We start from the raw sequence: 10,647 nt of genomic DNA, 5'->3' as shown, positions 1-10,647 counted from the left end.
TTATTATGTATATTTATCTCTGTAACTCAAGATTTTTATTATTAATATTAATAATGTTACTGGCCGGGTGTGGTGGCTCACGCCTGTAATCCCAGCCCTTTGGGAGGCTGAGGTGGGCGGAACGCCTAAGGTCAGGAGTTCAAGGCCAGCCTGACCAACATGGAGAAACCCCGTCTCTATTAAAAATACAAAATTAGCCAGGTGTGGTGGCTCACACCTGCAATCCCAGCTACTCGGGAGGCTGAGGCAGGAGAATTGCTCAAACCCGGGAGGTGGAGGTTGCGGTGAGCTAAGACTGCGCCACTGCACTGCAGCCTGGGCAACAAGAGTGAAACTCCGTCTCAAAAAACAAACAAACAAAATAATAATGTTATTAAAGTAAAAACAAAATACAGAGATAAGGTATATATTGAAGCTGATAAAATGGCACAATAACCCATAAAACCCCTAGATTAAATTTTCCTTTAACAGTCTCACTTTGTGATTAGTGACTTTATCATATATTAATGTTCTAAAGCTGATACATTATTTTTCTGTCTTATATATTGAGGTTCCATAAAACATCTTAGAAAACAGCACTCTGCTATAAAAAGTTTAAAAAACCTTCGTCTATGGGAATCATCTATCTGTTTGAATAATTAAAGTATTGAAAATTTTCTTTTCATTTGCCCGTATTTTAAGACTTAAGGCTCAAATCATCTCATCAAATCTAACATTGTTAAAATGACTTTTCAAAACCTGTAGTGCTAACATCAACAGAAAAATCTTAATACTGGGGTGTAAAACAAATTGATTACTAAAAAGAGCCAACATTTAGTTAACAGGAAATCTGTTAGACACCATCACTTTGTCACTAAGAAATCTGGTGTGCCTCAGTGATTATAATATGCCTTGTTCAGCACAATTATGAACAAGTCAAAAATTTCTTAGTTTCACATATGAAAATGTTACTCTCATTAGAAGAACCAAGAAAAGGCTGGGCATGGTGGCTTATGCCTAAAATCCCAGCACCGCGGGAGGCCAAGGTGGACAGATAAGGAGTTCGAGACCAGCCTGACCACCATGGTGAAACCCCATCTATACTAAAAATACAAAAATTAGCCAGGCGTGGTGGCGCATTCCTGTAATCCCAGCTACTTGGGAGGCTGAGGCGGGAGAATCGCTTGAACCTGGGGGGCAGAGGTTGAAGTGAGCCGAGATCGTGCCATTGCACTCCAGCTTAGGCAACAGGAGCAAAACTCCATCTCGAAAACAAACAAACAAACAAACAAACAAAAACAAAAACCCAAGAACAAAATGTCTACATCTACACTTAAGATTTCCCAAAGATATATGTATCTATATGAGGAAGCCAATTAGTTTCTGTCACTTTACTTCATTTGGTCTGTTTCCTCATCTATAAAATTCTTAGACAATAGAAATCTCAAAATACCTTAATTAGACAAACCCAATGTACGCTCTTTGCTGGTTTGTTATGTAAGGAATTCTACCCCCTTAAATATTTTGGCTATACTTTAGTATAGAGTTGAGGCCAAAACTAGGCAAACTGGCTAACAAGAACTGTAAGGAGAGTAGGTCAAATTGCTACAAGATTGAAATCCTCCTATGTTGCAGTGAATGACACGATTTCATTCTTTTTTAAAGCCAAATAGGGCTAGGCATGGTGGTTCACACCTGTGGACCAGCACTTTGAGAGGCTGAGGTGGGAGGATCACTTGAGCTCAGGAGTTTGATGGCAAAATCCCATATCTACCAAAAATACAAAAATTAGGCGTGTAGTCCCAGCTACTCCAGAGGCTGAGGTGGGAGGATTGTTCGAGCCTGGGGTGTGAAGGTTGCAGTGAGCCAAGATCACACCACTGTACTCCAGCCTAGGTGACAGTGAGATCATTATCACACACACAGACACACACACACAAAAGCCAAATGGTATTCCACTGTGTATATACACCACATTTTAAAAATCCATTTGGGGCCGGGTGCGTGGTGGCTCACATCTGTTATCCCAGCACTTTTGGAAGGCTGAGGCAGGTGGACTGCTTGAGGCCAGGAGTTTGAGACCAGCCTGGCCAACATGGTGAAACCCCACCTCTACTAAAAATACAAAAATTGTCAGGCGCGGTGGCTCACGCCTGGAATCCCAGCACTTTGGGAGGTCGAGGTGGGTGGATCACGAGGTCAGGAGTTCGATACCAGCCTGGTCAATATGATGAGACCCTGTCTCCACTAAAAATACAAAAATTAGCAGGGCGTGATGGCACGCGCCTGTAGTCCCAGCTACTAGGGAGGCTGAGGCAGGTGGATCACGAGGTCAGGAGTTCGATACCAGCCTGGTCAATATGATGAGACCCTGTCTCCACTAAAAATACAAAAATTAGCAGGGCGTGATGGCACGCGCCTGTAGTCCCAGCTACTAGGGAGGCTGAGGCAGAAGAATCGCTTGAACCCAGGAGGCAGAGGTTCCAGTGAGCCGAGATCGCGCTATTGCACTTCAGCCTGGGCAACAGAGCGAGACTCCGTCTCAAAATAAATGAATAAATAAAATAAAAATAAAAATACAAAAATTAGCCAGGCATGGTGGTGGATACCGGTAATCCAGCTACTTGGGAGGCTGAGCCAAAATAATCGCTTGAACCTGGGAGGTGGAGGTTGCAGTGAGTCGAGATTGCGCCACTAAACTCCAGCCTGGCTGATAGAGCCAGACACCGTCTCAACAACAACAACAACAACAACAACAACAACAACGACAAAAAAAATCCATTTGGTCTGTTGATGGACACAGGTTGATTCAACATCTTAGCTATTGTGAATAACACTGCAATGGGCATGGCAGTGCAGGTATCTCTTCAACCTATTATTTCCTTCCCTTTTGACATGTCCAGTAGTGGAACTACTGAATAATATGGTAGTTCTACTTTTGATAGGACCAGGAAAAATTCACTATTAGGAATCTGGGTGATCTGGACCAAAGACCACTATTTTAAAACTTGGAAATTTGCTCAGTCTGCCTTAGACAAAAAGTGTACTATAGTGACTAAAAGGCTAAAAAAACCCAGTCAACTTTTTAAAGGCTGGAACCACAGAACAAACACATGACATAGGAACAGTCTATGATAGTCTTAGTATAAAAATCATGGGAAGAAAGCACTACATTTATTGAAGAGCTTACCTCTATGAAGTTTGATTGGACAAGAAAAGTCAGAATCAAAAGGGTCATCCTCTCCAGATGCCAGTTTCAAAGCAAGCTCCAACTCAACACATTCAAACACATACAGAGAAGGAATGAGGTCAATCCTGGAATCCCAGGACTTTTCTGACTGTAAAAAAAAAAGTGTTGTAATTTTGATCTCGCATGTTAATTTGAAAATGTACACAATTAAAAACAGGCAAAAAGCTGGGTCAGGGCCAGGTGCGATTGTTAATGCCTGTAATCCCAGCACTTTGGGAGGCCAAGGTGGGTGGGTGGATCATCTGAGGTCAGGAGTTCGAGACCAGCCTGGCCAACATAGTGAAACCCTGTCTCTACTAAAAATAAAAATTAGCCGGGCATGGTGGTGGGTGCCTGTAATCCCAGCTACTCGGGAGGCTGAGGCAAGGGAATCGCTTGAACCTGGGAAGCAGAGGTGGCAGTGAGCTGAGATCATGCCACTGCACTCCAGCCTGGGCACCAAGAGCAAAACTCCGCCTCAGAAAAAAAAAAAAAAGAAGCTGGGTCAAACAGCGCTTTCAAATTCTTAATTCCACCTCTATCCTAACAGTGCACTGCACTGTTATTCTGAAGAGAAAACATCTCTCTTCCTTTAAGAAGATGTTTGTGAAAAAAGCCGTTTCAGTGATTCCAAGGCTCTTTGTATCTGTCCCTGAAGATTGCAATATAGAGATCAGAAAGTAACACGCAGACGGGTGGACCAAGTAAGTTGGGCAACCTTCTAACCTCTTTCCACTTAGATTGCTAAGAGTGCCTCAGCTACTTTTTTAACTGTTTAATTTCCAAAATATCAGAAGTTCCATAAATAAGTTAAAATTCCTTCTCATATATTAAGCATTCATATTGGGTCAGGAAGTGTGCCAGGTATCGAAGATACAAACACCCACAGCAGCCTGCACTTACTGCTTGGTCATCTTCTTCTTCCCCTTCTAGCACGACACAGTGATACAGCATTCCTGATTCAGTGGCGATCACTAAGATGTTGGGGACACAGGGTAAGCAGAGGATAGCACAAGCATCATAACCATAGTTATCTTCAGCCGCGGGATGCATGGGCAACGGACCCAACAGCTTTCCAATATTTCCAGGGCTAAAGAAGGAGTAAAAACATATTTGGGAAATGTTGACAATAAGCTTGCTCACCCCATAAAACCATTCTTTGACTTTGTTTTCCTCCAGCTATCATACCCTCATTATAAATATAGGATATTCCCAATACTCCACCTTCTCGCTTTCCCACTCAGATTCTACCGCTCTGGTATTTCTCAACCAGAGACAATTTTGCCCTAGAGGACAATGGCAATGTCTGAAGACATTTTGGCTTGTCACAACTGGTTGTCACAATGTGCGGGGAGGTATTGGCATCTAGTGGTTAGAGGCTAGAGGCTGCTAAACACTCCCCTACAGCACAGCACCTCTAAAACAATAATTCAGACCAAAATGTCAATAGTACAGAGGCTGGAAACCCTTGCCCTAAATTTGCTATGGTTTATGCTTTCACCACTCCACTGAAGCCACTGTGACAAAGGTCACCTGCAAGATTTGCTAAATCGAAAAGGCACTTAACCTTCTGCTGCATTTATCACTGGTTAACAATTACTGCTACTCAATATCCTTAACAGCTATAACAATTCTTTCTTGTAGTTCTCTCTTCCTACCTCTTTAAAGACAATTTTCTAATGTCCTTTTCTAATTTCTTTCTCTTAAATATTGGTGTTCTCCAGGATTCTGTTGTATGCTTTGACTTTTTTCAAAACACACACTTAAATGAGAGCTTATTAAACTATGCCTCGTTTTAACTACCATCTATATTCCAAGACTACCAAATCCTTTCTTGTGAAATGTAGCTTCTCTTCAAGGCTTTGGATCCCTATACTAAATCTGATTTGACAAATACTTATTATTGAGTGCCAGATGATTCTCCCAGTGAATGACTGTTTAGTTGATGAGGCAGACATTTAACCAGAATTAGTATACCATGTGATAAGTGCAAGAACAGAAGGATTTATGGTGTACAAAGGAATAACAAAAAGATACAAAGATAATGAAGAAAGCTATCAAAAACAAATAAGAAAAATAGAGAAAGAATGATTTCTGGGAAGGGGGTTGTTGAGCAGCTTATGCAAAGTCCTGGAAGCATGAAAGACAAGGAACTAAGAAAAAGAAAACTTATTTAGTATGATAGGAGGCAAAGTACAAGGTCTAAGGCAATGGCAAAACAGCCAGACAGACATCCAGGACTGGCTTATGAAGTACATCATCTTGGATGCCATGTTAAACTATTCAGTCTAATGGGTAACAGTATATCACTAGAGGTTTAAATCAAGTAATGGAGCTTCACTTTACAAATCAATCTGGTATTAGGGAGGAAGACATGGAAGGGTCCAAAATGGGATCTGGGGAAACTATTTAAGAAAATAACCTAGGCAGATGATGAAGTTCTGAAGCACGGACAACGGAATGGAGAGAAGGGTGTATAACCAGGGGCACCCAATCTTTTGGCTTCCCTGCGTCACACTGGAAATTGTTTTGGGCCACACAGAAAATACACTAACAATAGGTGATGAGCTTTTTTTTTAAAAAAAAAAAAAGAAAGAAAAGAAAATCGCAAACAAATCTCATGATGTTCTAAGAAAGTTTACGAAGTGTTGGGCTGCATTCAAGGCTGTCCTGGGTTGTGCACAGTCCGTGAGTTGGACAAGCTTGGTGTATACTTCCAAAAAATTTTAATCACAAAATCCACAGAAATTTGGGACTGATCAAATGTAAGGATGAAGATAACTTTTGGGTTTTGGGCTACGGTTACTAGGCAGATTATGGTTTGGACAAATGAGGGCTCAGCAGTAAGAGGAGAAGGGGTAAGGGAAGGTACTAACGTTACCACAAAATCCTCCTGAGCTCATGTGTGAAAGGCAGAGAACATTTCTGCAAGGCGAATGCACTCAATAGTGAATCCTCACCATTCTGTAACCTGTCAAGCTCTTTCATCTTTCTTATCTTTATGGTTTTGCATACTTTCTTCTCTCTTCTGTACCCACTTCCGACTGTCTAGTGAATCCTTCAAGTCCAAGCTTTTGTCATAGCATTTCCTCAAAGTCTTCCAACATCAGCAGGTCTACTCATTTACTCCATCACACTCCTGAAGAACCCGGTGATGCCCTGAGCACATGACACTGTACTATAGTTACTGGTTTAGTTGTATGCCCTTCTGATAGATAAGGAACCACATGGTAGGAATGTTGCCTTCAACCTTGTATTTCCATCTTCTGCCACACAGTGGACCCTGAATAAGTATGTTAAGTCGATTTATAAGCAAATAAACTCTAATGCTCAGTCCTTAGCCTTATGCCTCTGCAGTTTTCCCTCAAATTCTTATCCTGTATAGACTCTCTCACCATGACAGATGATTCTCATACTTCTATTTTAATTCTTCTTGTCTCTCATCATCCTGTATTTCCAACTGTCCATGGAATATTTCCATTTTATTGGTCCAATACTATCTTACACTGATTTACTTAAAAATAAAGCTTCTCCCCCAATTAGCTGCCTTTACTGACCTGTTTCTGTTCATGGCATACTCCCTTATCCAAACAGTAACTAAGTCTTATTTATCCTTCCTTTGTTGCTATCTACTGTGTTTAATTTTTCTCTCTGTTCTACTACCACCCAAGTTCAAACTCTCATAAATTATAAGCTCAATTTTGCAAAAGCTTCTTTAAAAGTCTCTGTCCCAGTCCCTTTCCTAACCAATTGTTTTGTCCTTCTGCTCAGAAACCATCACTGGCTTCCTACTACCCTATTCCTACAGAAAAAAAAAATCCACACTCACTCTTTAAAGAGGTATTTTTAATGCCAGCAAATTTTCTCAGGGCAGATATTTCTAGCTTTATCACTTAATGCTCCCTACATGAATCCTCAGCTGTAGCCCAGAATGTCTAATAAATGAAGCTTGAATGACACTTGCACTTGCTTATTTTCAGACTCTACTTTATGCTGCCCTTGACAGAAATGCTTTCACCCTTCCTTGATACTTCATTTAATCCTGAATGAACCCTCTAAGTCACACATGACATCGCTCCTTCTCTACAAAAATTTCCTCAACCTCGCAGTAACAATGACCTCTCCTTCCTCTGGTTCTGACTGTCTGTGTACCAATACTGTGGTATAGATAGTATTTTTTCATGTGTATCTATCTTTCTCCCCACAACTGGGACATAAATACCAGATTACCACGTCTACGTGGTGCCTTGTTCATATAAGATAAACCATAAGCACTTGTTCGGATAACTAGAATTTGTGAACACAAATCCAGGCCTATCATAAGTGATTATCCAAGAATTCTATAGAACTTACCCAAATAACATGAAGAAATGAGAGGCCAAATGATCTGTACTAACCCTTTCTCAAAAAGATGCAAGCCAAGCATCGGAAGGCTGCAACATTTCCACAGACTCAAAAACATGGCTCCCGAGTCCAGCCTCAACAATCTCTACTGGAGCCCAAGCTGAGTTTTCATTTCAGGTGGGTGACCGCCGCAACTCACCTGTGTAACAGACTGATGTATGTCAGGAAAGTCTCTCCATTCTCATATAAGATGTACAGTGGGTATGCCACTACTTCGTCTTTGCCTTTTTGTCCAAATAGAGTCTTTGGGACTGCTGCCAATGGCCCAAAGTCAAATGCCACTGCTGTCTCTCCTAGAGATGCAGTATATGCCCTTCTGGAAAGAGATGTAAAAACCAACTTGTTAAAAACAAAAACAACAAAAAATAAAAATAAAAAATAAAAAAAACAAAACAAAAACACAAAATAATAATAGGAGGTAGGTATATACAGCATTTGTAGGCAATGGATTAAAAAGACAAAAAATGATTATGAAGAAGGTTAACATTTAAACATTCTCAGCTGGGTGCTGTGGCTCATGCCTGTAATCCCAGCAATTTGGGAGGCTGAGGCGGGTGGGTCACCTGAGGTCAGGAGTTCGAGACCAGCCTGGCCAACATGGTGAAACCCCATCTCTACTAAAAATACAAATATTAGCTGGGCGTGGTGGCGGGCGCCTGTAATCCCAGCTACTTGGGAGGCCGAGGCAGAATCACTTGAACCTGGGAGGCAAAGGTTGGAGTGAGCCAAGATCATGCCATTGCACTCCAGCCTGAGTGACAGAGTGAGACTCCATCTCAAAAGAAAAAAAAAAAATCTCATGAAATTAAGTGAAAAAAGCTAGCCATAAAATTATTTGGTTCTACTCTCATCTTAAATAGTTTAAATACACAGATATACAAATAGCAAAAATATATACATATACACAAATGCAAAAAGGAAACAGGAAAACACATGAAAACATCAACAGTTGTCTCTGAGCAGCAGGATCCGTAAGTTCTACAAGTAATTTCAAAGCACCTACTCTGTGCCAGGTCTTTTCTAGGGTCTGGGAATATGTCAGTGAATTAAACAAATGCCCTGCCCTCTAGAGAGAGACATACCACAAAAAGAAAGATGGAACATAAACTCAGAAAATATCATGAAAATCAAGTAGGGTAAGAGGGTACTGATGGAGGTGGTACTTTACACTAGTTGGTACGGGAAAGACTCTGATAAGACATATGAGCAAAGATCTGAAAGAAGTAAGCAAGCAAGTCTGTGGTTAACTAGGGAAGGAGCAGTCAAGGTGGAGAGCAAACATCTAAGGTAGAAGTGCTTAACGTCTGTGGAATGGCAAGGAGGCCAAGGTGCCTGGAGCTGAGAGCCAGGGCACAGAGAGAGGAATGAAGCTGGAAAGGCAATCAGGTGGCATACCTGTGGAACCTTTATAGGTAAAGATTCTGGGAAATCAATGGGGTGTGGAGAGCAGGGAAGTAGAATGATCTGATTAAACTGATCTGATTAAACTGTATATTAAAGTAGAATGATCTGATTAAACTTTGGCTGCTGTATTGAAACAGGCTATAGCTATAGGAGATTACAAAAGATTTTCAATTTTTTCTTAATACTTTGATCTATTTTTCTCAATTTTCTACAGCAAATATACATTATATCAAGAAGACGAATCATAAAACCATGCTGTTTTTGCATTTAAAATTTAGTGTAGTTATTCAGGAAGATTCTAGTTCAATACAAGGTTAACAAATATGGTTAAAATGAAATCACAATTTCATATAGTTGAGAAAGCAAACATCAATGCAAGATATTATCTTAGTTTCTTTATCACATAGAAAGGTGATAAAGAAATGAATGGTGGCTCAGGCCTGTAATTCCAGCACTTTGGGAGGCTGAGACGAGCAGGATCACTTGAGCCCAAGAGTTCCAGACCAGCCTGGCCAACACGATGAAAACCTGTTTCTACTAAAAATACACTTACTTCTCACATTACCAAAAGCATGCTAGTCACCTCTGCAAAACCTTGCAATATGTTAAAACTGCATTTCTAATCCCAATAAGCTAATTTAAAAAACCATTTTATGACTCAAATAAAAACTTACCCTTTATTGAGTACTAGGCTTTCCTCTTCGGCTTCTGAAAGTATAATCACCTTAGTGGGTGTCTGGGGCTCACGTAGCGAGTAAATTCTAGCAACCAAAAGAGAAGAAAACCAGCACTTAAAATTCTCTTTTCCTTTCCCAAAACTGCACTTTCCTCTCCATCTAGTCAGTTCTTGAGAATTTTCCCACCACTTATCACAACTATTTCTTTGCAAAAATCTTGCTGTTGCAAAGTAGTCTACTTCATTTATTCTTTAACTACAAGAGGGAGGTTTCACTGGGACCTGAAGAAATGTTCTCTATCCTTACCAATATTCTTTAACAGCCTATTCCATACCACTGCACCTCTGTCACTTCCGTCCTGAGCCCTTAGCTATACTCGCCTTGTCCAGTCATCTCACTATTGCCCCTAAGCTTGCCAGTTTTCCTTCAACTACACACATCTATCTCTGCCTATTAGACACCAAATCCCACCAGAGAAAGAACCGTATCTTATTCTTTATATGCCAACTGGCTGACAGAGTGAGTGACATTTAGCCTGCAAATCTATTTATGTGTTTGTTCTATAAAAACCCAACATCGGCCGGGCACAGTGGCTCACACCTATAATCCTAGCACTTTGGGAGGCTGAGGTGCGCGGATCACTTGAGGTCAGGAGTTTGTGACCAGCCTGGCCAACATGGTGAAACCCTGTCTCTACTAAAAATACAAAAAATATTTGGGTGTGGTGGCACACACCTGTAATTCCAGCTGCTCGGGAAGCTGAGACAGGAGAATCGCTTGAATCTGGGAGGTGGAGGTTGCAGAGAGCTGGAGGCTGGAGTGAGCCAAGATCATGCCACTGCACTCCATCTTGGGTGACAGAGTGAGACTCCATTTAAAAAAAAAAAAGAACCAAACAAACAAACCCAATATCATATCATCTCTATTTTCTCAAGGTAAAGTATGATACTGATT

General features: G+C 40.9%; 1 protein-coding gene across 1 annotated transcript in view; it reads right to left on the bottom strand.

The window, feature by feature from the left end:
• Positions 1 to 10,647, bottom strand: part of NUP88 (nucleoporin 88kDa) — a 44,258-nt gene that overhangs the window by 14,611 nt on the left and 19,000 nt on the right. The window contains exons 4-7 of the mRNA XM_011994685.1: positions 9,691 to 9,777; positions 7,752 to 7,928; positions 4,112 to 4,298; positions 3,170 to 3,317 (exon numbers count right to left, since the gene is read on the bottom strand). Coding sequence (XP_011850075.1) covers positions 3,170 to 3,317; positions 4,112 to 4,298; positions 7,752 to 7,928; positions 9,691 to 9,777 — 599 coding nt within the window. The remainder of the gene's footprint in view (positions 1 to 3,169; positions 3,318 to 4,111; positions 4,299 to 7,751; positions 7,929 to 9,690; positions 9,778 to 10,647) is intronic.

The sequence above is a fragment of the Mandrillus leucophaeus genome, unplaced genomic scaffold (genome assembly GCF_000951045.1).
Source record: "Mandrillus leucophaeus isolate KB7577 unplaced genomic scaffold, Mleu.le_1.0 Scaffold46, whole genome shotgun sequence".
NCBI lineage: Eukaryota > Metazoa > Chordata > Mammalia > Primates > Cercopithecidae > Mandrillus > Mandrillus leucophaeus.
The sequence above is the reverse complement of the archived record's forward strand: the minus strand, read 5'-3'. Positions and strand labels throughout refer to the sequence as shown.